Here is a 27,955-nt window from a genome sequence, read left to right on the forward strand (position 1 = left end):
CATGCACGGCTATCTGCTCCATTCCTCTCCCGACGAGGGTTCAGACTGAGGTACGTGGGACCCCATCGGACCCCTCGTTTTTGTGATCTGTGGGGGTCTCATCACCCACCGATCAGCAAGTTAGACACTATCCTGTGGATAGGTCCTAACTTGTATTTGTGGGAAATCCCCTTTAATGTGGAAAATAGGCGCGCAGATAAGGGGTTAAGAAAGTTGGGTGTCATGCTTAAACATATAATGAGACACATTAGTTGTCAACTAGAAATCTTTGTAAAGACAGCAATGTATATTTGTAGAATGTGCTTTCTGCTCAGGGTAGTGTTTTCCTCACACACTGGCACAGTCCTTCATTGTGTCTCTTATTTATGAACCACCACACCCATGTGTGACAGGGCTGCGCGGGAGCACCCTGAGGAGAGGTGCAGTGCGCTCCTCCGGGCGGCAGGTGGCGCTGTGCGGCGTCTCTGTGCACAGGCGCCGCTTCTTTGTGTGTGTCTTGGAGTCTCCTCCTCTGTAGGGTCAGTCCTGAACATGAGGAAGGGCTCCTCCTCACAGCTCCGGAGCACGGGCGCTGCACCCAGAGGACACAGTCACCCGCCGCACCTCCGGCTGCAGTGCACTCAGCGAGTCCCTGTCCCTGAATGAAACTTCCTTGTCTCAGTGCTTAGTGAGGCTCCTTCACAGCCTCTGCACATTGCAAATAGCAAGATTTTAAGAAATTCCTCCATTTTTATGCAATTTTAAGTATTTTTATACTGTGCAGAACTTGTTGCATAGGAAGTTTTGCTGTTTGTTGCATTCTTGCACTTGTAGTTCACCCTCTCACATCCCCTTTAATTGCACTTCGTTCTATTGGATTCTCTAACTTTATTTTTTATTTTATTTTTTTTGCATAAGATTCAGTATTTTGGAATTCCCCTAGATATATTTTATCATATTTGCATTTTTTGGCTCTTACTGAGAGGGCACAGTTTTTTATAGATTTCTCCCTGCAGTTGTCATGTCTTCACCTGACGTCTTCCCTCCTCCGGCGGAGGTCTCTGCCAGGGCACATGTCCCATCTTTCCAGAAATACCAGGAATTGTATGAGAAATCCGTGCGGGAACCCAGTGGTAAGTAATGTCTCATTATACAGTAAAATTGGTAATGTTGTAGGGGTCTGCAGACCCAGGGGTCCTATAGTAATCACTTATGAAATATCAAAGTCACATTCTGACACCTGTAAACAACAATGGGTCCAACCCCCTTTGCCAAAAATTGGTGCTTGGGTGAGGTCCACTCTTATAAATCTTTTGGATCAGATTGGCTCCAAATAGTAATATAGTGATACTATTCTATACTATTATTATGCTTTTATTGATAATATTTATTATTTTGTTATAATTTCTTGGATGTAGTGTAATTAGTGGTTAAACAAGAACAAAATAGAGATCTAATTCCAATATAAACTGGGTACAAACTGCAGTATATGCTGAAGGTCGGTCCATATGGGGCTGCAGACTGATTTGTTAAAGGGAGCATCCATATGTGTCATTGATAAAGATGTAGCAGTGCTGAGTTTGTTATTTAGCTGCTGTCGGAGGAGCTGTCACATCTCCAGACTCTGACGTTTTTATTAAGTAATTACAAATGGGTAAAACCGAAATGGGAGTTACCAGTTGGGGGGGTGTGCCTGCATAGTCAGACACTGGTAGCAATGATTGGATAGGTTCTCACTATGGAGGGGGACACACCTCCCCCCCCCCCCACACACCCCCCCCCCCCCCCCCACACACACCTAGGGTTACTCAAAGTTGGCAAAATACATATAAAAGCACAACATTGTGTTGAAGTCAGAATTATGAATGTTAAAGGACATCAACCAGCAGGATCAAGGATTATAAACCCGGTACACTGACATGCGTGGTGCGTGCCCCCTCTGGCAGGATCTGCTCTTCTTTTAGCTACCTAAATTTTACAAAAAAGCAAAGTTATACAAATGTGTTGGAGGGGCTCCAGGCTACATTGGTTTTAATAGAGCCAGGAGCCCCTTAGACTCATTTGCATAATTTTTTATATCATTTTATTCTTAAAAACAAAGACATAAGAAGCTTAAAGAAGAGCAGATCATTTTAGAGAGGGTCACACCAGCATGTCAGTGTGCTTGGTTTACAACCCTTCATCCTGGTGGTAGATGTACTGGGTACAGGCATGTCAGGAATAGTGGTGAATCACCAGTTGTTTTTTTTATTGTCTTCCTGTACATTTTAAAGGATTGAGAGAGTCCCTTACTGAGCTATTACCTATCCAGTCACACAGGGGCGTCTGAGCCCCCCATTCTCCTAATAACGAGGGACCCCAGTTGTCAGGCCCTAGTTACCTCCCTCAGATAATTTCAGACCCACATCTTCAGTTTTCAGACTCTGGTTTCCTCTCTGTTGTATTTCAAAATAATTTTTTGCATATATGATTTTCTTTTTTAGTGGGATGTTGCAACATGTGTAATAAGACATATAGTGCAATAAACATAGAAGATTATAGGAAACTCCCTTAAAACAAATGTATTTATATTTAAAGGGGTTGTATAGAATTTTAAGAATAATTTGATTTTCCCAGAAAAAATACCTTTGCGGTTGTTAATAATCTATCTTGTAAGACACCCCCCCCCCCCTTATTTCCCAGGATCCCCAGTGGAGGCAATGGCTGTATATCACCAAACACCTTAATGGGCAAAGTCTCTGTAAGGAGTGATTTTGCTTCCCAATCATTGATCATTATAGCTTAGCAATTTTAACTAAGGTGCAATAGCAACATCACATTATTGATAAGATTGTCAATGTTTCACAGAAAAAAAGCAAAACTATTTGAAATATTTTTATATATTATAAATACACTTTAAGGGAATCTGATATTGATTTTAACCAAATCTGTAGATAGAGTTGTGCATTGGACCTGGAGATCTGAGTAACCACACCTCTGTGTGTTGTTAGTAGCAGCAGGACTGTGAAAAATGCATTTAACTGTATGAGATTTTGTTTCACTCTAGTGCTGCACAGCTCCTCCAACAACTCGTAGTAGTGCAGAGGGTCTGTGATGTGTTTGGTGAAGAGATCTCACTTCACCAGTGCGCCCCATTGTTTTCAATCCTGGATTAAAAATGCATATCTCACAGTACTGCTGCTACTAAATACTCAAAAAGATAGTGTCTGTGTGCTATCAGTGCCAGTACTTGCCCCATGGTCTCACATTCTTGCTGACTCTGCATTCAATCTCTGTGTAGCACAGCACCCATGCGCATTCATGACCTCCATTTAAACCCATTTTTTGTGATTATTGGGACTTTTATCACCTATCTTATGGGGACAATTCTAGAGGAAACAGCCTTTACAAGTAAAAAACAAAACATTAGTGCAATCGGAATCACTTTGACAGGTCCTTGATCAGTGGCTGCCAGCAATGGTTATATCCTCCCTATTTAGAGTCCATAAGGAACCATCAATCACAGGATTATTGGCATCAGCCAGCTCCAGCTCTTTGTAGAGAGAAATGGCTCTGTGTGTACCAGCCACAGTCGCGCACGGATTCAGCTTTCACTGGGGAGGAGATAAATTGCACCATTTATAGGATAGAGCAGTGACGGCGAACCTTTAAGTGGCCAGGTGCCCAAAAAACAACCCAAAACCTCCCTTATTTATCACGAGGTGCCAACCAAAAATGAAAGCAGTAACTTATCGCTCCCTGTTCTTCAGCAACTTTCCTTCATATTGGCCTCCTGAGGACCGCAACACAATAGAAAGATGGAAAAATTGCATGATTTTAGCTTCTTTCCAGTGTCCCCCTGTACACAGAGAATTGTGTGGCAGCAGAAGGTCCTCCAAAGGTAATTCGGCCCTGTCTATTCATTCCCCCTCTTCCTACAGTCCCAAGTAGCAAAGTATCAAAATATCACTGAAAGCAGCATCTTTTAAGTTGCTTGGAACTGCAGGAAGATTCTTTTAGTCCTGTCTGATGTCCTGGGGTGGTGGCCCGGGTGCCCACAGAAAGAGCTCGGAGTTCCGCCTCTGGCACCTGTGCCATAGGTTCGCCACCACTGGGATAGAGTATATTAGTGCATGCGGCTATTATACACAAAAGTGCCTACTAGTTTACTTCTATTCTTATCCAAATGCAGTTACGACATTGCAGATCTGCACTGTGTGAACAAGCTCTAATGCTAAGGCCTCTTAGATTTTTTCCTCTTTGGTAAAAAACATATGAGGTAACAAAAGTAGCAAATACAGCACCACATACAGTATCCTAGGGCATTGCTTGTACTAAGTTTTGTGTGCGGCTATCTGTGAATCCCCTCTACTACTACTGTTGTTTCAGTCACTGACACTTAGAAGATGGGGAGTAGAGCAAATAAAGTAACATACGACTGCAGAGTCTGACTTCACAAAGGTTTATTTGTAGTCTGTAACAATGTAGACACACAGATCTGTGCAGTAGCTGTAGTTGCATGTTTATTAACCCCTTCAGGCCCTTTTTTAGCGTTTGTTCTTTACTCCCCTTATTCCAAAACCCATGACTTATTTTTCCCGAGTAGAGTTTAGGCTTGTTATCTGCAGGGAAAATTGTACTGTCTAGTAGCACCATTCAATAATCCTTGCAGTGTACTGGAAAAGCTGGAAAAAATTCAAAGTGTGGGAAAATTTACACAAAAAAAGGCATTTTCAATGTTTGCTCCAAATGACACCTTTCCTTTATTCTTTGGGTGGGTAGGTTCATAGGGATATCAAATTTATTATGTTTAAGTAGATTTTAAAAATCTGCTATGGTGTTCATGATAAATTAGCATTTTGGGATGTAGAGTTACCTAAAATGTTTATGGTTTTTACTGTTTATTTTGTATGTGTTGGAGGTAAAGGGCGATGATTTAAACTTTTAATTATTTTTTTTTTGCTATTATTTTAGGCCCTCTAGGATACTTTATCCCTGGGGGTTTGATTGCTCATACAATTTATATCAATTTTGGTACAGTCAGACATTTAAGATGGCGGCACCCATATGTAGCATTATTATGTGCCATGGTTTGGTTCGACTGCACCACCTAAACTGCTGTGATGGGTGCCCGCACCGACCGCAGCAGTTACTGGCAGGTGTCAGCTGTGTAATACAGTTGACACCATCCGCCGTGTATGGTAAGGTCTCGATCCGTGAGCCCTCTCCATACTCCCCCAAGGTAAATATACGTTGGCTGGTCGTGTGGGGAGGGCCCTCTGTGTATATGGCAGGTGTCTATTGTATTACACAGCTGACACTTGCCGGTAACTGTAGCATTCAGTAAAGGTTGACAGTCAATTCTTTTCAATGTGTCTGTATCAACTAAAATTTTGTCACGAAATAGAAATAACAATATTTGGTCTATTACTTATTTCTGTTCTTTTCATGTATTTCACAGAATTTTGGGGAGAAATTGCAAACGATTTCTACTGGAGGGTCCCTCCTGCTCAGCCGCTTTTGAAGTACAACTTTGACGTCACAAAGGGGAAGATCTATATTGAATGGATGAAAGGAGGCGTCACCAATATATGTTACAATGTCCTTGATAGAATTGTCCAAGAGAAGAAGCTGGGGGATAGAGTGGCATTTTATTGGTACGTTATATGTTTTGTATATTTTGGTGTTGGCCAGGACTTTCTGTGATTATTTTCCAAATCCCTTTAAGGGATTGGAACAGTAGGATCCAAGTAAAGATCATGAAGTTACCCTTGGTAACATTTATTTAACGCCTTTCATCTCCAAAAACAACCAGGTAAGTTATTAGCTAAAGTGCTGTTTTCACAGGCTGCAGGAGTTTTCCGGGTAATGTACAATTTAACACTATTATTTCCAGTACATTAGATTTTAGGCTTCAATATGTTCCTTGTGTTCAATGGCTTTTTCCTCTGTGGTCTGACTGTACTATTTCTAAGTAGAGCAAAATGTTAATATCTGGTCATCCAGATATGTGAAGGATATTACCAAGTCAAGAGGGGACATAATGAGGAGCCACTGAGAAGGATCTAAACTTGCAATATGTAGTGTTCATAAGTCTTACATAATGTTGAGTCAAGGGTCTTAAAGAATAAGGTGAAGACTGAAACTTAACTTCTCTAACATGGAATGTCGCATTATTGTGATTGGATCAGAATTCAGCAGCATTTCTGTATGATTTATAATGCTGTTGTCGGTGATAGCTCCTATCACAATGTTGTGATGACAATGACACTTGTTGAAATTCTGCAATCGAAATGAGGTCTACCAAAGTGCATGAAAGAGGAAAGAACACTTTTGGTTGACAGGTGGCATCTTTTACCTACTATAGGTAGTCTGAAGCCATTTGGAAATATTAGCCTGTTTGCAGTGTTTTTAGTGGGGCACAAAATATGCAGCCCAGTATTGGGTATGGACCTTCCAATTTACCGTCCTATGACCGATGTTAGGAGGTTTTGTCAAAACTTGCCTGATCCTTTTGCTCTCAGGGGCAATAAACCACCATCAAATCTCATGCTCACTTGACTAGGAGGAATAGCATTCAGGTAAAGGTGTCTATCTGCTGTGTATATCTGACTTGTAAAACAAGAACTTGTGTTGCTCTTCTCTTTAACCAAGGACAACATTAATGAAGGAGGTCACAGTCATTCATTCTGCTCTAGGCTTGTTTTAAGTTCATCGTTGTCAAAAAAACAACAGGACACATTCATTCCTGTGACTCAGTTACTCAATAAATCAAGATAAATTCCAAGCAGGAGAATCTGTTTTATAGGCCCCTGAGCACTAGAATTGAATCTCCTGATCAGATACAAAATATTTGTCATCCTGATAGCTTCAGCTGTTGTGGTAATTTATCATTTTATCAACTCTCATCAACAATCCATTTGACAGACAGCGACGCCGAGCCCTTTATTCAGTCTGTAAGTACCATCTCCTCTAGAGCTCTGTAATATGTCAGGATAAATTGGATATTGGAAAAGATGGCAGCATTTTAATGAAACTGGCATTGCTAAATAAGACTCCGATTCAATCGTTAATAAAATTATAGGAATTACAAATGGCTCATTAGGTACATAGTTATGCTTCTATCCAGCATCTGTGTAATGTCAGTGGTCTGAAGTGTCGTCTTATCATGTCATGGACTAAGATACCAAAGTAGTTACCTGGCGTACAATCCTATAGATGGATGAAACCCTTGTGGTTACATCACTGCTTGCAACATGAAATGCAGAATATTACTGAGGAAGCCTCCTTCTGTGTCAGCCGAGTGTCAATTACTGTACAATTAGAGATGGAATAAGTAAAATTATAGTAAATAAAATCACTTGGAGTTGAAGTATGTGTCCTTCTTTTGTTTGCTTTGATCCTGAGAATTTTAGTTTCTTGGAGAAGTAGGAATGTTTGATCTTCCTACGTAAGGAGAATCTTTCATCCCTTCTGACACCTCTATTTTAGAAAAAAAAAATGAAGGCCCTGTAAAAAAAAAAACATTCAGTTCAGATTAAACTAAAAATTTTTTTGTTGTTGTCTTCTCTATTGCATGGTGAAGACTTGGGGCAGGGGGAACACATATAGGCTTCTCTGCCAATTTTCTCAGAGAGAAAGCACCTGAATCTTCCCCTCCCCATCAGTTTTCTAGATTCTCTGATCTGCATGCCACTTTTGTGGGTGGGCATGGGTGTTAACACAAGCAGTGGGTGGGCATGGGTGTTAACGTCCAGACCTCCATATTTACTATAGTCTCTGGAGGAGACTATAGCATACAACTCTGCCAGGTGAGACCTGACCTACAGGTCCGAACTGGTGGAGTTTGTGCAGTTATCCACTAAGAGGCTAGATCCTCTTAGTATATATGAGCGCCAGTGTAGGGAATTTTAAGACTGGCATCCTAAACAGTCTTTTAAGTGTGAGACATGGAAGTCTGTTTCCCTGTCTGTGTTATATAGCTACATGATAATGCGAAGCAATAAAAATACAAGATAATATACAGATAAAAGACAGGAGCAGACAGGACTTTATACTTTGTGTATAAATGATAACCTTAATTACAATACATTCAGAAAATCTTCTGACCCTTTCATCTTTTTCACATTTTAATTATGTTTGGTACATACAGCCTTGTGGTAAAATTAAACAAAAATAAAAATTTTTCTTAATCATTCTATTGCTAAGTAAGGTCCTATTGACATGGCCATAATAGTGGCCATGATCTGGTCACAATAGAGGTTTATGGGATGGTGTGGTAAGGCTTGGTGTATAACCGCACTGTGACCAAGCAGGGAGGGTGCACCACAGAATGTAGGACATGGCGTTTATTTGGGCAAGTTTGCGGCGCGGTCACTCTTTTCAATGCAGAAGTAAGGAGTGAAGAGCACTTACTCCCCCTACCCATTCTACCTGACTGTGTGAATAGAGTTTAACAAAATGATTTACCATCCTGTGTTTCTTGTGAGTTTTCAGCTTACAAACTTTAAAAATACTGTTGACACCTGGCCCACAAAAACGTGTGTGTGCCTGAGGCCCTTCACTGAAATCTCCATTATTCTCAAATGGAATAAGATTGGAATCACCAGGACTCTTCTCCTGGTTTTGCAAGATAGTTGACTTGACGAAGTGTCTTGGTAAAGAAGAGTAACCAAGAATCCAATGGTGACTCTGCCTAAGCTCCAAAGATATCATGTGTAGATGAAAGAAACTTTCAGAAGGTCAAAATATCATTGCAGCAATTCCATAATCTTGGCTTTATGAAAAAGTGGTTAAAGTCTGTAAAAGTTGGAAGAAAAGTTAGAAGAAAAGATCTCCTAAAGGATCAAGACAATAAGATTCTCAGGTCTAATGATGCTAAAATCAAACTTTTGGCCTCTTTTCTAAGCATCCTTTCTGGAAGAACCCAGGAACATAGTAGAAAGATATTCTTCAAGAGCTTGTCTTCTGATATGTTGTGGTCATGCCACCTGACTCCTAACAGAGATTGAGCACACCGCACGAGGTGCAGCATTGGATCGCCTGCAGGATAGTAATATTAATACATTTATTATGTTATTTGATGACCAGGGGACCACTTACACATTAAAAAAAAGTTTCTAAACTAGATCCAGCGTGTTCTGAGCTGAAGGTTCACTACCCAACAATGGCACAGATACGAGACAATATAGGATAAAGGAGCTGCTTACTACTCTGTAAGTGTCCTTGAGTGCTACTTTCCTGAACATCTTTAAACAGACCTAAAAATTACTCTCTAGTGATGGTCATCATCCAACCTGATAAAGCTTGAGAGTTTGAAAGAATTTTGGCGCAGACTTAATCTTTTTAAAAAAATGTTTTTGAAATGTGGTCATTTGCTTAAATCAAACAGTGAAATGTTCTGAAGACATTCTAAATACTTAGTACATTGTAATACATTGTTGTATATTCGTTACTGTACGATCCTGAACGAACAGGTAAAAACTAATGTGACCGGTTTGTGTGTTACTTTCTACGCTAGGAAGGGTATAGATATGTTTACTATACACATATAGAGTATGTAGTAACAACATACAGAGACTCGACTATTGGAACATTGGAGTTCATGTGTTGTGTATAATTACAGCCAGTAACTATTATGCCTTGATGGCTAATAAAATATGAGGATATGAAAACAACATAAGGACACAGATTTTTTTTTCCAGCTTCCCAGTGCAGTACGTGACATATAATATAAAGTAGTAAGATTTTTTTCCTACATGTATCAAGTCTTCTTACCGCTCTGTTTATGAAAAAAAATATAAAGGTTATGGGTTTTAGAAGGCGGGTAATAAAAATCAGAAATACCAAAATGTAAAAAGGACATTTTTGTTAAGGGACTTGGTACAAATTTTCATTCTTTCGCTGTTCTTTAGGGAAGGAAATGAACCAGGAGACTCGACCTCCATCACTTACGCAGAACTCCTGAAGAAGGTGTGCCAGTTTGCCAATGTTCTACGTGACCAAGGTATTTGATGTTATTAATATATGTCTATAACTGCCATCTTTGCATAATTCACAAATTTTGTTTGATGTGCTGTTAAAACATGACTTTTGTATTATCACTATATAGTGTGTCCCCATTGCTTCCTCAGGTGTTAAAAAAGGGGACCGTGTTTCCATTTATATGCCCATGGTGATAGAGCTTGTTGTTGCAATGCTGGCATGTGCTCGAATCGGCGCCATTCACTCCATAGTGGTGAGTTTAGTTTTGGCAAGTACATTTTGTAATACAGTTTGTGGATACAGTCTTCTAGTGTGTGTGTGTGGTTGTACACATGATATTTTTGTGCCTAGTTTGCAGGGTTTTCTGCTGAATCTCTATGTGAGCGGATACTGGACTCTCACTGCTCCCTCCTTATTACAGCAGGTAAGCATGATTATAGAAATGTACCTAACCTTTCAACAAACATTTGCTGAATCAGTTCTGTTTTGTTGATTAGGATTGAGGCTACGTTATGTTTCAGTTTAGTCCTCAGTCAGGTGATTCCTACCATCCTGAGATACCGGGATGAGTCGTCTGGTTCAGCAGGAGGAATGAATATCTGCAGCAGGCATTGATTGGTTGCTGTCGATTTACGGGTGTTTCCCCAGTGATGTAACTGTTTTTATATGGACAGATACATCACAGGGAACCTCCCAGAGTGTAATCTCAGCAGAGGCTGGGGATGGATTTCGTACACTTACATTTGCATAGGCTACTATGTTCTCCAGTGAGCGTATGCTGTGCAAAATGGATTCCCTGTCTGCCAGTATAGTATATATTAAAGGGAACTTGTCACCTGGAGACCCATTTTAGCACTTTCCCAGTCCCCACAGAGAATAGTACAATGCCAAAGAGTTTTTGTATAAAAAAATAGGTTGATAACTCCCAATGTTTTCATATAGGTAGGGGGGGAACTACTACTCTATAGCCACTCCCAGGTGAGAGGTGCCTAATCACGGAGCACATGGCATTGAAAGGTACTATATAACATATCTTTTTTTTTTTCTGTAAAACCTTTTTTTTTTTTTTTTTTTTTTTTATAAAAAAAAAAAAAACAACTCTTTGGCAGTGTATGTACTATGCTGTTTGGGGACTGGGGTAGTGCTAAAAATGTGTCTCCCTGTGACAGGTTCCCTTTAAACATGTCTGTCCGCTATGTGATCTGTACTCTTCATTTTCGATCAGTGCACGCTCATCTCTTCAGTCTGTGTTTGTAGTTTGCAGTCACATTTGTGGTAGCTGCTGTAGATCTAGCTGCTGAGACTTGCCAAAAGGTTTGCATGCAGTACATATGAGCTCTTATCAGTAAAATATAGATAGAAATAGATTCTGACATTTTTTTTTAATTATTTTTTTATTTTTTACAGATGGCTTTTTTCGTGGCGATAAATTGATAAACCTGAAGCAGATTGCAGATGAAGCACTGAAGAAGTGCGCAGAGAAGTAAGTGGAGGCAAAGTAAAAGATTTAACATTAACACCTATCCGCACGCTACTTCCAGCTACTGCAATACCCACTGATTATGAAAATCAGGTTCCTATGCTACCTGCCCTCAATAAACCTGAAATGAACAGATTCCATTTACCTTTCTGATTCCTTTTAAAGGATGGTAGACCCCTAACACTCACATGTTGGTCTCAAGAAGAGTCTAGTGCTGTCTTTCTTATACCCAGAAATATCCACTATTTGAAAATAATTAGTTTTTAAAAATATGTAACTAAGCCTGAGGGGCTATACAGTGCCCCACTGAGCTCAGCAGTCTTTATTCACTCCTCTCGTCTTGCCTCCCGCCTGTTCCAACCCAGACTCCATGCAGAGAGCCGGTGACGTCACCTAGCTCTCTTCAATTGTTGCGCGTGCAATGCTGCTTGCATAGCTGCAGTGCTAATCGGCCTGCTGAAGTATCGTGCATGCGCAAGATTTGCAGAGAGCTGTGTGACGTTTCTCACTCTCTGCATGGAGTGTGGGTTGAATGAGGCGGGAGGCAAGACAATAGGAGTGAATAAAATCTGAACATGAATCTGAACATAATCCATCCTGAAATTCGGGAATCCTTCATATAAGAATGTATTTCGATAGTTAATCTGTGTAGAAAGGACATTTTCCTTATTTTTCTAATATTTTACTTAAAATTAAGTGGCTCTCTAATGAACTTTATATGACCGGTGCATCTTTGCAGGAACTATCCCCTGGGGAAGTGCATTGTGCTGAAACATTTGGGAAGAGATGAGATTATATGTGATGGAACAAACAAATCCTCACCGCCATCCAAGAGAATTTGCCAAAATGTACAGGTAACACCCATAGAGACCGATCCAGTAATCCAGCATGCATTTCATTGGATCTCTGAGTGTTGCATGTGCCTGTTGAGGTCCTATCTAGCTGCTGGGCCTATGTATGAATGATTCCAAGCCTGCTGAGGTTATAGCCGCATGACCAGGATGAGGCAAACTTGGAGTGGAATATTAACTGAGCTAAAGGGAGATATGATGTGTGTATATATATATATATATATATATATATATATATATATATATATATATATATATATATATATATATATATGTGTGTGTGTATGATACTATGATACATAAACTGTTTGCAGTAGCACAGTCTCTTAGGCAGGCAGGATTTGTTTGGTTGTGATGTACCAAAATGTGTCACATTTTTCATTTAATTGAAACAAAATGTATTAATCTTTTAAAAAGGCCACTTGGTACTAACAGCTTGTGGTTCTCTTCATCTTGTTTATAACTGGAGATTCCAAGTGCAGCCGCCTTTTTCATGCTAATGCTTCTGCTATTTGCTTTCTAATAAAAAAAAGTAATCAAATTGACTGTCCAATTGTTGAAAGATATTTTCATCATACTCCAGCTATATTATTCCTAGAAAGTTGGCTGGTTAACCTGATTTGATATGGTAATTAAATCCCATGTAAATTTTGCCACCCAACTTTCTGTAAATGCTAATGCAGGAGTAGGGGAAAGTGAGCAAAACAGATGTCACTGTTTCAGAGTCTACATTAGCATCTGTCTGTTTTATTGGTTTCCCAGACCCTTATGTCAGTAGAAAATGGTTGGCATTGGACAGAAGACGACAATTTAAAGTGGATGTTTTGCTGATTACAATTTTTGAAAAAAAGACTAATAATGGTGCAAAAAATGTAGCAGCCAAACCACACCCATTTTTTTTTATTACAACTGCATTCTAAAACTATTTTAATTGGCCAGACAGACCCTTTAAGGATTCAAAGTACTACTAACCTCTCTACAAAATTCCATAAATCACTGGTGCCGATGATGATGGTAAACTTTGTAACATACTTTATTAAAGAAATATGTCCCTGTGTCTGTCTTTTTTCCTTATATGTGCAGTTTGTGTCCTGTTCTCCGCTGAGAGATAGAGGAACTTGATAAGGTGTATAATGATTTAACTCCTTGCAGACTTGAATCGGTAAAGAGAACCTGCCATTTAAATTAACTCATCCAAAATATATACTTCATTAAAAAATATGTTAAAATGCATTGCCTTTATCCCTAAATAGTTCCTCTCCATGGCTGCAGTGTTGAAAAATTAATTTGTAAATTTATATGCAAAGAACCTGATGCGAGTACAGTGACAAGGAGTCCTGTGTATTAGATTTTAATTGCATTGCCCTGCCTCCTTGACGGGTCTCACTGCTAGGATATGCTGCTGTATGGAACATTGAGAGCTCTGTAACATCATTAACCAGTTCATTCCATGTGACTCGGCTGATGTCATCTAATGTAACCAGTAATGCTTGCAACGTCTAGCCCGTGTATGTATCTGATCACATGAAATCACAGAATGCCTCCATAGAGAATGGGGAGCAGTAGGAGTTGATGGAGGCATTCTGTGATTTAATGTGATCAGATACGTACATAGGGTAGATGATGCAAATCTTACTGGGTTAAGAACTTTAGATTATGCCACCCTGGTCACATGACATGAAATGGTGAGAGGCATAGGGCATGGGGAGGAGTAGTTGGGAGGGACTGGCCAAGCAGTACACGCCCCCTCTGATGCCAAGTAGGATAACATGGTTGATGTATGGGGTTGTAAGGGAAACAATTTTTGGCTAAAAGAAGAGTTAATAGCTCTCTGTGGGAACCTGTCGTTGGCTGTATTTGTGAAAATGTGGTGACAGGTTCCCTTTAAAGGAAACCTTCTTTAGTTATATAAAAAGTCTGAAGGCTTCCGATTCACTGCAGGAGAAAGAAGCAGAAAAAAGTAGTTTACTTTTATCACCTGCTCTACTTGCTAATTTCTGACATAAAAACTTTAAGCAAGGGATTTCTGTGAAAATCCTTTGTGTATGTACGTGCCTATGCTCGTATACAGGAAAGCAAATGCAGACGTTTCCCCAGCTTATTGGTGTTTTGTGCTCTCTTTGGTTTTTAAGACTACTGAATATACTTATATATCTGGGTTTTTAACAGGGAAACAAGCAGGACAAAGCAAAGCGAGCTGTACCCCAGGTATTTCACCTGTGTTTGCAGGCAGCTGTGTGTGTTAATCATTTCCAGTCAGTCTCACTAACTGCACCGTGGCTTTCTGTCTCTGTCCGTCTATGTCACAGGGTGTGTCATTAACCTGCACTGTCTCATATAGGCACAGTCTTCTCCAATGCTTAAGTGTTGAGTTATGTTACAGGGGAGTTATGTTACTGGAGAAAGTAGCCCTTTCACATGGTGTAGTTATTGGGTGCTAGTAAATCTTAGGATGAATCATTTCCAATATTCTAGTAGCATGTATCGCTACTTTGGGAGTGGGTAACTGCAGCAGTTGCATGTATGTATGATATGATACGCCATTGCAATAGGAAATGTTTTCATTTGCCAATGAGGATCCCTAAGTATGTGTCATGGAGAAACTGGTGTATATATAAGGTGAGTACTGACTAATTTTTAATATTCTGACCTGCTACTTCTCACAGAGCCCAGGCCTGGTGTATATAGAAGTATTTCTATGTCAATTCTGTTTATTGTTAAAGGAAATCTTCCATTTTTTTAAAATGCACTGTGAACCAAACATACCTTGAGAATGCTGTAGCTACACTGATGCAGAAACATATCTTGTTTAATACCTGATCTGAGTGGTTTTGCTCAAAAAACGGTTATAAAATTCTGGGCCTAAGGAAAGATGCTGCATGCACAGAGCTTCCTGAACTGTTCAGACAAGATTAATCAACCTGAGCTGGATGACTCATACTCATAAAGCAACTAGGGGATGGTGCAACGATTGATTACTTCTGCCTGTCAGGGACAACACTGTGATTACATCATTCTCTGAAACAATGCCTAATTGAGGTAAGAGGAGAAGCGCCGAAGCAGCCACTGCAGCGACAGAGCCTCATTATCATAATCTTATAATTGTTTTTTCAGCAAAACCACTAAACTCAGGGATTAAACAAGATATGTTTCTGCATCATTGTCGCTACAGCCTTCTCAAGGTATGTTTGGTTCATATTGCATAAAAGTAAATGGTAGGTTTTCTTTAAGCAGTGAAGCAGAATTATACAATGATCTCTATTTTTGGCAATGTAACTATGGTATTTAAATCTTTCTTTCCAGTTTTTTTTTTCCCCGCCATAAGTTGATTCATCTATAAATTATATCTATCATTCAAGCTTTCTGAACACGGCCTTCTTCTGTAAAGGCTGTGAATTGCAGATCTGTTTTGATCACATTAGAGTTGAGCCATGGCCGCCCCTGTCACATATCGGGTCTGCATGACTGATTCCTGACTGTGTGCTGTCATAAGCGCAGTCTTTGTTATGGATGTGTCTACCAATGTGATGCAGAGTAATAAACAGTCTGATGCATAGAGGGATTTATCATATCCTTAACCTTGTTCTTGGTGAGTGGTGGCTTGTTGCTTTCTAATGTTTTCCAGCTTGCATTTTGGAAACCTCTTACAAATTTACTAAAATGGAGAGCTACCTCCTTAAGTGGATATGCAACATCAAATATTGTGTATCTATAGTGCTGATCAGGTGTTAGAAAACACTCCTAGAAAGACTTTTTATTTTTCCACTAGCAATGAGCATCAACAGTCTTGGGAAAGGGGTTATCCAGTAACAACAAGTTAGTCACTATCCACATGATAAGCTTTGTGACCGGTGGTGAGCAACCCACATATCACGAGAATGCATTGTACCCCAGATTTACAGAGCAGGAGGTCTGCTCTATTTATTTATATGGTGCTGATGGAGATGGCCAAGTACTGTACTCTGCCGCTCCATTCTTTTGTGGTGCAACAGGGATTTCAACTTGAGTCCAAGGCTCAGCTCCGGGCACATGGCATTGTTAATGGTGCCATAGTTGGGACCCAAACCCCAGCAGTATGTGATAATATACTGATGAGGTGAGAGACTCCCCTCCCTTTTTTCTTTTTGTTTGAAATTTCAGCTCCATGTTTGTTCTTTTCCTTCCACCTTTTGGATTTTTAGTATGAACTGTGGAAATGGCAAAACATTTCGAAAACTGCTTTTATAAAGCTAGCTATTTTCTAATACATCTTTGATAATAATGATAATAAATCTTTTTGTATAGCACCATCCTATTCTGCAGCGCTGTGCTGATCATAGGGTACATATACAAACACAATAAAACTATATACAGCAATAACATGGTCCGATGGAATTTCAGGAATGAGGACCCTGCTCACAAAATCCTACAATCTATATAAATGATTATGGGTTGTGTTTTTATTGTGGAATTTGTTTATCTACCTTTAATTACAGGGGTCGGTTTTTGATTTATCCTTTTTGATTATCCTTGGGATAGGCCATTAACACTAATCATGGAGTATGAATTGAAGCCAAGCTCACCGTAACTACACATAGCCATCTGATACTTGCTCCATGCTTTGCGGGAGATTTATTATGCCTTGAAGAAGGCATTAAAATCTCCGCTTTTCTGCCATTTTGTAGAGATTTATTCCCTGCATGCCATTTTGGGCGTGTCAGAGCCCCTTGAACCCATTGCATTGCATTGCATTGCATTTACTCGAGTATGGGGGTGGGGGGGTTGTTTAAAACTAGCTGTTAATTTTCCAGGCTTACCAAGTTCCCCCATTGTGTTGTACAAGGCCAGAGCAGCTGATCAGTGCAAGGGCCGTCTTTGATCAGATATTGATGCCTAACCAGATATTGGCCACTAATATAAAATAATTGGCAAACCTTTTAAATCTTATGATAAGTCTTCTTTTGGTAGCACCATCTTTAGAACCGGCGGGCACTGTAAGTGTAATATGCACTAGTTTGCCTTGTGTTACAGCTGCTTTGTGGTTCAGACATATGATCAGATGATATGAGTCAGAGATTTTGTACATCTGAGGTTTTTTTATTTCAGACCGCGTGGAATCCATCTGTAGACTTGTGGTGGCATGAACTTGTAAAGGACGCCAGCACGGAGTGTGAGCCGGAGTGGTGCGACGCTGAGGATGAGCTCTTTATTCTTTACACCAGTGGGTCTACAGGCAAGCCGAAGGTGAATACTCTCAATAGAGTGTAAAGAGTGCAGAGGTGTATTTTTGTATGTCCTTCCTGCAAGGGTGGATTAATCCACAGTCTGTCCAATTCACAGGGGGTTGTTCATTCTGTGGGAGGTTACATGATCTTCACTGCCACCACATTCAAGTATGTGTTTGATTACCACAATGATGATATATACTGGTGCACTGCTGACATTGGGTGGATTACCGGGCACTCCTACCTCGCCTACGGACCTCTAGCCAATGGGGCAACCAGTGTATTGGTAAGTAAACCTCTACTACCACGTGCCACCTTTATTATTGAATAGTTGACTAGTTAAGTCTTTCTGATGACTTGCCCTTATTTTAAGGATGGTCAACTTTCAGCAAATACTTGATATTGTTTGTGTATTGGAAAGAAATGTATTTTCTGCATCAATAGCTTCATTGTTTACTTCCTCTGGATAGAAATCCGTGGTCATGTGATGTCAAGCAGGTGCACAACTCTGATTACTCTGTGATATAATGAGCCATGCACCTGTATGACATATGACCGTGGACTTCTATCCCATATTTACCAGAATCCCCTAGTGGAGCATCAATGGCTATAGGTCTTCACATTCCTACAAAGCGGCCATAATTGGCAAAGTCTCCGTAGGGAGAACTCTTACTTCCTGGTCCTAGTCAAAAACTTTAATATCGTCCAAGCTGGTTTCGTACGCTGTACGAAACAGCGCTGTACGAATCTGCTCCTTCTGGAATAGATATACTGGTTTGACTTTAATCCCACACCATGGCATTATGCTTCAAGAAAGTCATGTCTGATGTTAAGGACGCTACCTTACAAGGTAGCAAAAAGAGGAAATGTTTTCTTTGTTCCGTCCTGGAAAACATATTCGCATATTTCCCAGTATCCTCATAAATAATGAAGCTTCCTGCTGAATGACAGAAAGCGGAGATCTAGAAAACGGTAAGATTTTGATACAGAAAGTATATTGGAAAATTGTATAATATTTCATGATAAAAACAATATCAATTATTTGCTGAAAAATGACAACCCCTTTAAATAAAGTGTTGCCATTCTGTTTGCAGTTTGAAGGTCTTCCCATATATCCGGACATTTCTCGGATGTGGCAAATTATTGATAAGTACAGTGTTAGCAAATTCTACACCGCACCTACAGCAATACGGCTTCTGATGAAATATGGAGAGGAGCCAGTTAAAAGGTACATAACCTACTCATCCCACTCATGCTTTTTATTGTTTTTTTTCTGTTTATTAAAGGGGGAGGGTTGGATTTTCAAGCTCTCCCTTATTCATAGGATGATGGGGAACCAAGGGCATTTTTTGCTGTCTATACACTAATCTTGTCCATCCCCATTGCATGTAACTCTCGCCATGGGTGTTACTGGAATGAAAAGCCCACACACAGAATTATAATTGGTTCAGGTGTTATTATGGACATAGAGCATCTATATAAATTTATGTCTTCTGGCAGGTATAGCAGAAAATCCCTGAAGATTTTGGGAACAGTAGGGGAACCAATTAATCCTGAAGCTTGGCTATGGTATTACAATGTGGTAGGAGACAAGAGATGCCCAATTGTTGATACATTTTGGCAGACAGAAACGGTAAGATCTTCTGCTTGAGGAAGGTTCTACATACATACATACATATATATCATTAATTTACTGTTTCATTTTACGCTTTTTTTTTTTTTTTTTCCCTCTTTCTCCCCTTAGGGTGGTCACGTGTTAACGCCGCTCCCAGGTGCAACACCTACCAAGCCTGGCTCAGCAGTATGTAAAACAAAAGTGATAGGTTTGGGCAGGGTATAGCTATTGAGAACAATATACACTACCTATAATAATTGTCTTTTTCTCCCTTTTATTTCGGTTTAGACTTTTCCATTTTTTGGAGTTGTTCCTGCCATCTTAAATGAGTCTGGAGAAGAACTTGAAGGAGAAGCTGAAGGTTATCTAGTAAGTAAAAGGTTTTGTCATTCCCGCCCTCCATATCCCAAGATTCAGAGGCAGAGGGTGCATGAACTTTTGCAAAGTGTCTTCTGCAGCTGCTTAATATTTCTGCCTTCAGCTGACAGGATGGAGAGCAGCTCAATTCAAATGGTCATATCTCCTAAACCGTGGCACCTAGAAACACAATTCTGGGGTCCTTGTGTTTCTAGGTGGAGAAATCTTCCCTTCAATATAATTTAATGTTTCTAGGTGAATCAGAACCGGAGATATCAACTGTTAAAATGAATAGCAATCTGTATTTAAAAATCTAATTTTTTACTTTGCAGTGTAAATCTCTGGTCCTTTTTCACCTGGAAACACAATGTATATATATTAATATATATAATCAGTTCCTGGTGGTCTGAAAAATACATTTTGAGAGATGTTCATTTCTGGTTGGGGTCCCCCAATAATCTAATACTAATGACCTATTGTTAAATATCAATCATCAGTATTTTTCACCCAGTAAACCCCTTTAATTGCATAGCTGAATGGCATACATTAACGGGAACAAGTCTCTATTTTCACTAAAGACAGGTTGTAGAAGCCTATTACACTTTTGGTGCAAATCTGCCTTTCTGCTTTCTCTAAGCATTTGCATTACAATATAATCCTGATAAAATCCTGTTTTTAGTCCCAGGGGTTTGGCTTTGCTTTGGTTTGCATGGATCCCAAAAAAAAACAACACGTGACTGCAAGCTCAGCTCTCAGGCCCAAATTTTGTGCTCCTTCACAGGAACAGAGGTGACAGCGTGGTGAGCTGACATCCGTGAGGGAGGAGCTGTTACTGTTTAAGGTGGGGGCTGAGAGCTGGGGAGTGAGCAGACAAGTCACGTGTTTTATTGAAATGCATCCAACCAAAGCCAACCCCTGGGTCTAAACAGAGGATTCTGGCCGGAAGTCAAGTAAGTTAAAACACACAATTATGTTATAATGCTAATGCTGATAGAAGGCAGAGCCATATTTGCAATGCAGCTGTAATGGGCTTCTGCAACCTGTCCTTAATGAAAATCGAAGTCCCTTGTGACAGGTTCTCTTGAGTATTGCCAAGTCTAGTGGACAGCAGACATGTAAAATGCAGAAAAAAATACACATTTCTTCAATTGGATGTTATTAAACACATTTACCTTTGTGAAGATAATTTCCAATAAAGGAAGTCATGTTATTAAAGTGAACTATTAAATGACTTAAACAATTTTTTTTTTCATTTCTTTTGCTTTCTAGGTGTTTAAACAGCCGTGGCCTGCACTTATGCGCACAGTCTACAGGAACCACGAACGGTTTGAGACGACCTACTTCAAGAAGTTTCCTGGCTATTATGTGACAGGAGATGGTAAGTCGTATACTTACTATCAATACATATGTGTTCTCAAGGTCTGGGAACTGAGGTTTCTGTAGTCCATTAGGAACCTCTGGATGCAAATCTGTCCTGGATGTGTAATGCATGGTGGCTTAGTGGGTAGCACCTTCTGCCTTGCAGCGCTGGGGACCTGGGTTCTAGTCCCAGGTCAACATCTGCAAAGAATTTGTATGTTCTCTACGTGTTTGCGTGCGTTTCCTCCGGGTCCTCCGGTTTCCTCCCACACTCCAAAACATACTGTTAGGTTGTTTAGATTGTGAGCCCCGTTGGGGACAGGGACCAATTTGTCATGCTTTGTGCAGTGCTGCGTAATCTGTAGGCGGTACAGGCAGTCCCCGGGTTACATACAAGATAGGGTATGTAGGTTTGTTCTTAAGTTGAATTTGTATGTAAGTCGGAACTGTATATTTTATCATTGTAGCTCCAGGGAGAACTTTTTTTGTGACAATTGGATTTTAAAAAAGTTGGGTTGTCATAAGAAGATGGATAGATCAAAGAGGAGCTGCCATTACAGCTCGCATGAATATCTTAATAAAACTGCAAGTGAATGGCTCATTGAATCCATTATGGTTTCAAATGAGCCATTTGGGAAACCACAATAAATTGTTGCAAATTTACATTTGGAGAATTCTATAACCTTTCATTATACAAAGTCCAGGGAAACATAGAGACAGGGAATAAAACTTTGCTTGCTTTACAACTTAGAAACATGGCTATACACGGTTAATACTTTGTTTTCACAATCCAACATTGTTTTATTTATAATGATTATTGAGATCCATCTGACCACCAATAGAGGGTTTCCAGATAGAAATGCTTTTGTACACATCCTAAAAATGATTCATTCTCCCAATAATTTTTTATTTTTTTAGGTTGTAGAAGAGACAAGGATGGTTATTATTGGATTACAGGGCGGATTGATGACATGCTTAATGTATCTGGTAAGGAATTTCTTTTGTCCTGATGTGGAATCCTTTATAAATTCACCATATACACAGTCTCTATACCTGGAGTACTGCTATCGATTGTATTCATGGGTCACTGTATTCATCCACCCTCAGGTCACTTGCTGAGCACGGCAGAGGTGGAGTCCGCACTTGTTGAACATTCGTCCGTAGCGGAGGCGGCTGCTGTAAGCCATCCACACCCGGTGAAGGGCGAGTGCTTGTATTGCTTTGTCACACTGCGGGATGGACAGGAGTTCACCAGCTCTCTAACCGATCAGCTCAAGAAACTAGGTGATGACTTTTATTCTTATTAGTGGTTTGTTATATTATAGCTTATTCCATTTACATGATCACTTAACTACTTTTTTATATTATTTTTTTTGTAAGATCAGCCGTATATATAGATATGCAAATTATTTGATATAATATTATACATTTGGATATAACATTATTATATAATAAAAATGAAATAATTAATATAATTTTTTTTAATGCTTGCTAATCTTTATAGTAAGAGAAAAGATTGGACCAATTGCCACTCCAGATTATATCCAAAATGCTCCAGGACTGCCTAAAACACGCTCAGGTAAAATTTAAAAAAAAGGTCCATTTTACTTTGTTTCTTTTGGCTCTGCAGATACCTTTATTAAAAAATGTAAATAACTGCCCATCCCTGTAGAGTTTTAGCATTGTGTCATTTTAGGTCCAAAATTTTATGCTTCAAAATAGCTTTTTAGTGGTCCAAACTCAATCTTCTGCATTGACCTAGAAACCAGTGATAAAATGCTGGCTGCCTTAAGTCACCACTAGAGGGAGCTTACTGCAATGTGTTTTTGTTTATGGAGTCCAATGTATAGCATTGGTGGTTAACCATCTTTTGAATTGGTATAAAAGCAAAGTAGCTGGAGCTTTTGTATCAGTAAATGCGATTGGACACATGGAAAGATTTGTCAGGAAAATATTCAGCACATTATATTGAATATGTATAGATGAAAGTTTTTGGTGAACATTCTTCACCTTAGATGGTCTCTTTACTTTTGACATGTTTGCAAAATCGGTAGTAGAAGGGAATAAAGGAAACGTTGTAATCTTATCAGCAGAAAAATAACTTCCTCCTTTTGCCTGACGTGCCCTCTTGTCCGCCTTGACCTGACGGGACTCATTGACCTTTTGGATTATACAGAAGTCCACGAGTAGGCGTTTTCCTCTGTTCAATATCTTGGTGAAAGGGAACAGGCACCGACGTGGCTTTGTAATTGAACCCTTTTCAGGATGTTTTTCATTCCCCTCCTCCCACAAGCCTTGAGTTTTAGATTTATCTTTCCATCTACAGTTGGACATCACAATATTCTAACACGCATAACTTTTTCCTACTTCAGTGTATGGAGCTGTGTATGGTTGCGATTTTTTTTTTTTTTTTCGTGAGGCCAGCTAACGCTTTCATTGCTACCATTTTGACAACTGTTGGACCTTTTTATCACTTTTTATTAAAATTTTTATGGACGCCAAAAAGTGTCAATTTGGAGTTTTAAAGGGGCTCTCTGGTCATAGCAGGTACGGCCCTATCCGCAGGAACTTTTAGATTGATGGGGGTCTCTGCGATGGGACTCCCACAAGAACGGGGGTCCGTTGTTCCCCTGTTGCGACCAGAGCAGTTGGTTGCGCATGCACCGGCTTCTTCATTCATCTTTATGATGGAGATGGCCAAGCACTGTACTAGTCTATCTCAATGACTCAGCTTCATAATGTACAAGCACTGTGATATTGAGTTATACAAAGTATTTTGAAAGATGAGCAATATTTCTCTTTTTAACAAAATAGAATAACTGAAAAATCCTGTTAACACATGGAAAAGAAGATTCCAGATATTAAACTACAAGGCTTGCCCTTCATGTTGATTTTCTTCCCTGTTTGGTTTTTGTACAGGTAAAATAATGAGACGGGTGTTACGGAAAATTGCCAGAAACGATCGAAACCTGGGAGACGTTTCAACTCTCGCAGACACAACGGTCATACATCAACTGTTCGAAAACCGATGTAAAACAATTCACTAGGACAATACGGGTGCTGAGGGGAATGTAGTGGTAACACTGAATCCCAGGGATAAGTTGACCCCTCATGGATGTTGCAGCCATATAATCAATTTGGTGTTGATAAGGGATATTGTGTGTATACTCTGTGAGGATTGAGTCTTCTGTGTATTTTATTTTTTTTTACTGTATTTTGTTGTGATTTCTTTACCAGAATCTGTAAAAATCAAGGGTCGATTTACTTTTACTAATGCATAATGCATCAGAATGAGTGTGTAGGCTCTGGAGATAAGCTGTTCTAGGACCTTATGAATAGCTTGCAATCTTAAAAAGTCTATTGTAGTAAAATATTGCATTCCGTGCAAAACACCAATTCTTTTCATTTTTCCGGGCTGTGTTGTGCCTCTCTTCCGTTTTGGAAATGTATAGAAACTGGATTTTAAAATTTCTCCCCATCTGAAACCGTCCCTTCTGATCGGACAGTCCATGTTTATGGGTCACACCCTGCTGACACAACTATTCATATTTCAGGAATAATGGAGGAATGGTACAATGCAGTGGTCTAAGAATATATTCTTCATGATTATTGTATCAAAAGATTATTTGGGACACAGGATATGCCACAAGTGTCTGAGAAATGAGCTCAACCTCTTTGGACCTGCACTTATGTGGAGAATGAGGGGGGGGGGATCCCTAACATTATATTCCACCGGGATTTTAATCTTATTTTTGTTGGTAAAGATTAAAAATAAAATCCTTTTGCATTATCACACCAAAGTCAATCCATGGACTGAATTAAATTATGTCACCAAAAGGGGTGTAGCAAAAGAATTTAAATAATAGATGACAGGAGACAACTAAAACAATGGGCATTTTAATTTGTGAGTCTTGAAGCGATATTTTTGTATATTCCAAAAGCCATTTTCCTCCTCTTATGGAAAGTTAGACAACACCTGGAAAGGCACAGGTAGCTGTCACTTAGTATGTATTTATTTGTATTTTCTTGGTTATGTTACTGCCGATTATAAAGTTGTAAACCGTCCATAGACATATCATTGAATACTTATCTCCATCAAAATATTTACTCTTAGATCGGCAGGTATTATAGTCGTGTTAGTCTAGTCGGCCACAAACTGAGAGACAAAGACTTACGTGGTCCTTGTGTCATCTGAGTTGCACCATATTTTTACATCCGATTTTTACAGCTGTAATCTACTTGTGTGAAAAGCAAATGGAGTCTGTTTTCTTTTCACACACCCATTGACTTCAGTAGGCGAGATTCTAGCACGACTTGCATCCGAGTAGTCCATGCTTTGCTTTTTCTCTGATCCGATCAATGGACTGTGAAAAACATCTGACAAGTGCATAGCACAATGGATTATCAATGAGTCTTGTGCGAGTGCAATCGTTCTCTAAATTTTACAGCACTGAGACAAATTGAAGATAGAGGAACTGCTGAATAGTGTTAGTCAGTCCTTTCACAAGATGTTTGGGATGGTTAGTTGCCATCTCCTACCTCAGCATAGAGTGAGTCTTGTATCATTGCTGATGCTGCTGTGATCAAAGGATCCACTAGGATATCTAAATATCTAAACTTGGGGACATATTTTAATAATAATACTTATTCTTTATTTATATAGGGCCTACAGATTATGCAGCGCTTGCCAAATCGGTCCCTGTCCCCATGGGGCTTGCAATCTAATCAACCTACCAGTATGTTTTGGAGTGTAAGAGGAAACCGACACAAAAACTGAGAGAACATACAAACTCTTTGCAGATTTTTATTAAAATTCAACCTTGAGAAGATCCTAAATTAGTTTAGAAAGTCTTCAGGTTAGAAAAGAAAATGAGGCTGAAACGAACCTGCAGTAGTCAAATGATTCAAACTTTTAGTAAAACCCATCAATATTCACATTGCCTTCACTTTTTCTCTTTCGGTCCATCTCGGCCATGAGAAAGTAAAGAGCAGTCATTTTCCTACTCTGTCCTGCGTTGAAAGCTGATAAAACAATAGAGTAGACGATTTCTGTCGCTTTCTAGAAATATTCTTTAATAAACAAAAAAATGTGTTCTAGTGACATGAAGATCAATGTATGTGTGGGAGAAGTGTGTTATAAGCAATGAATGCACTATATGTTACAGAAGTCTTCTATACAGTATAAAATGCCAAATTGTACTATGTATTTGTTTTACACTCTTGCATTGTTTCAGGTGTTAGATAAAAGGCTGCCCAGAACAGGATAAGGTTTTTTTTTTAATCACTGGGATCTCCATTGCTTTTAAGTAGAAATATTAGATTCCCTCTTTAAATGAAGCGGCAATAGTGCATGAACAGCGCCTATGGGACTGAAGCCATAGACAATGAATAGGGCTTGGCACGCGATCGCAGCTGGTGCACCATTCAGACTGGGAAAATGGGTCCCCAGTTTTTGGTATCAGGAAGCTCTCAACAGTTGCACTCCTAGCTGGTGGGCTTTAACTACCAACCTGTGAGCAGGTGATTGACTTCAGGTAAACCCGTGGGAGGGGGCAGGATATTAGGTAACTTACTAATATACATCTATATATATCAAGAAAGCAAAGCAGAACTTTTAATAAAGTGACATTTTATGGACATTCCTGACCATAAAATGGCGGCAGATGGAGGGTCATGTGATCTTATCTGTTTGTGAGAAATCCCTCTGCCAGTACCTTAAGATTATGGTCCTGGCAAGGTGAATGCTCCTGGACAGATAGAGATCACATGACCCTCCATCTGCAGCCATTTTATGGACAGGAATGTCTGGCTGATGAGGTAAAACACGGGAGGCTTCACTTTATATATCAGTTACCTTATGTCCTACCCCTAACACATACAAACATTACAAAAACATGTGGAAAAGTGGCCAAACCCTATAAGGAAATGTGAACAAACCAAAAATATTTACGGCCAGATCATGGCCCCCATAGATGTCTATGGAGAGGGGAGGGGTGGGGAGCGTTCACCACTCTCTCTTGCACCTTTTTTGGATGCTGGCCCGGGCGAATATCTGTTTGTGTGCATGAGGCCTGAATGGGCTTTCTGTCCTGTAACCACTGATACTGACTACTAAGAGATTAATGAATCTTTACAGACAGTCGCTGGATAGTCTAATCTCCTCAAGGGAAATATTCTCTAGGTATGGAAAGAGCTGATAATTAGCCCCCTTATATGTCTGAAGTGGACAGACCACAGAAGGATTTTGGATCAACTGCTCAGTACAGGAGAAAGAAGCAGAGACCAGGCACAGAAAAACCTTAACAAGTTTAGTTTTTCTTGAAGTAGATTTACTAGACCTTTTATATAGTTTTAAGTTCCCTCTTCTATAATATTTGGGTGTGTGTTGGTTTATCTCTCCTGTACCCACCACTGGGTCATTCAGGCTTTACAAAATACTGCCATCTATACAAATTATTAACTTGAAGGTAAAATGGTCAGGGAGGCAAGAACCTTTTTTTTTCGGTTTACAGAAAAAGGGAAAAATATTCTCATCAGATGGGTTCATAACCGGAAGACGGAACCTAGAATAACTGAACCGACACACACAGTCCGTGATTCTGGGCTCGGTCCAGTAAATCCCCACAAGCGCATGCAGTGAGTTTGTCAGACCAAACTCTCTCATGGGCAAAGGGCCTTATTCCTAAGCTTGGAAGCTGTAGTGAGATGGTGATAATGCGTCATGGTAGGTTGTTGGAGGAGACCACTGTGTATTCCCAATGATTCTCTTATGCCGAGTGGTTTGTTAGTAGGGACACGGTAACATTAACTGGATGAAGGGAAGGATAAGATGTGCTATATAACTGTGTGAGTGTCTGATTCTTTTGTCACTTTTCATCTGCATTTAATATGTATTGCTTGGTAAATATATTTTCTTAATGTCACATTCTGCTAAATAAAATTTGGCTTTATAAGCTAGTCTTCTTTATTTCTTCCTTAAAGAGAATGGCTGATGATTTGATGTTGTTCCCTTTCCAGGGTATAGGGCATCCACCCCTAGTCACATGAAATACGCAAAAATGTTTTCCAGGATGAGATGAGGAAAACATTGCCTCTTGGCTAAAATGTTAGGCAGCCCCCTTAACATCACTCATGACATATTCAGAAA

The 27,955-nt window shown here is 39.6% G+C and overlaps 1 protein-coding gene across 2 annotated transcripts; it reads left to right on the forward strand.

Annotated features, from left to right (window-relative positions):
- The first annotated feature begins 455 nt into the window (after positions 1-455).
- ACSS2 (acyl-CoA synthetase short chain family member 2) lies at positions 456-27,761 on the forward strand. 2 transcript variants are annotated; one of them, XM_072111853.1, is made up of 19 exons: positions 456-1,112; positions 5,420-5,615; positions 9,873-9,964; positions 10,092-10,195; positions 10,294-10,366; positions 11,350-11,425; positions 12,162-12,276; positions 14,443-14,481; positions 17,359-17,496; positions 17,593-17,763; positions 18,572-18,705; positions 18,978-19,110; positions 19,222-19,278; positions 19,381-19,461; positions 20,719-20,827; positions 21,727-21,795; positions 21,916-22,092; positions 22,313-22,387; positions 23,728-27,761. In XM_072111853.1, the coding sequence occupies exons 1-19, from the start codon at positions 1,001-1,003 to the stop codon at positions 23,853-23,855; spliced, it is 2,079 nt and encodes a 692-aa protein (XP_071967954.1). In that variant the 5' UTR covers positions 456-1,000; the 3' UTR covers positions 23,856-27,761. The 2 variants fall into 2 exon arrangements, with proteins under 2 accessions (XP_071967954.1, XP_071967955.1); XM_072111854.1 differs by lacking the exon at positions 14,443-14,481.
- Positions 27,762-27,955: the final 194 nt, after the last annotated feature.

Source organism: Engystomops pustulosus, chromosome 6 (genome assembly GCF_040894005.1).
Source record: "Engystomops pustulosus chromosome 6, aEngPut4.maternal, whole genome shotgun sequence".
Taxonomy (NCBI): Eukaryota; Metazoa; Chordata; class Amphibia; order Anura; family Leptodactylidae; genus Engystomops; species Engystomops pustulosus.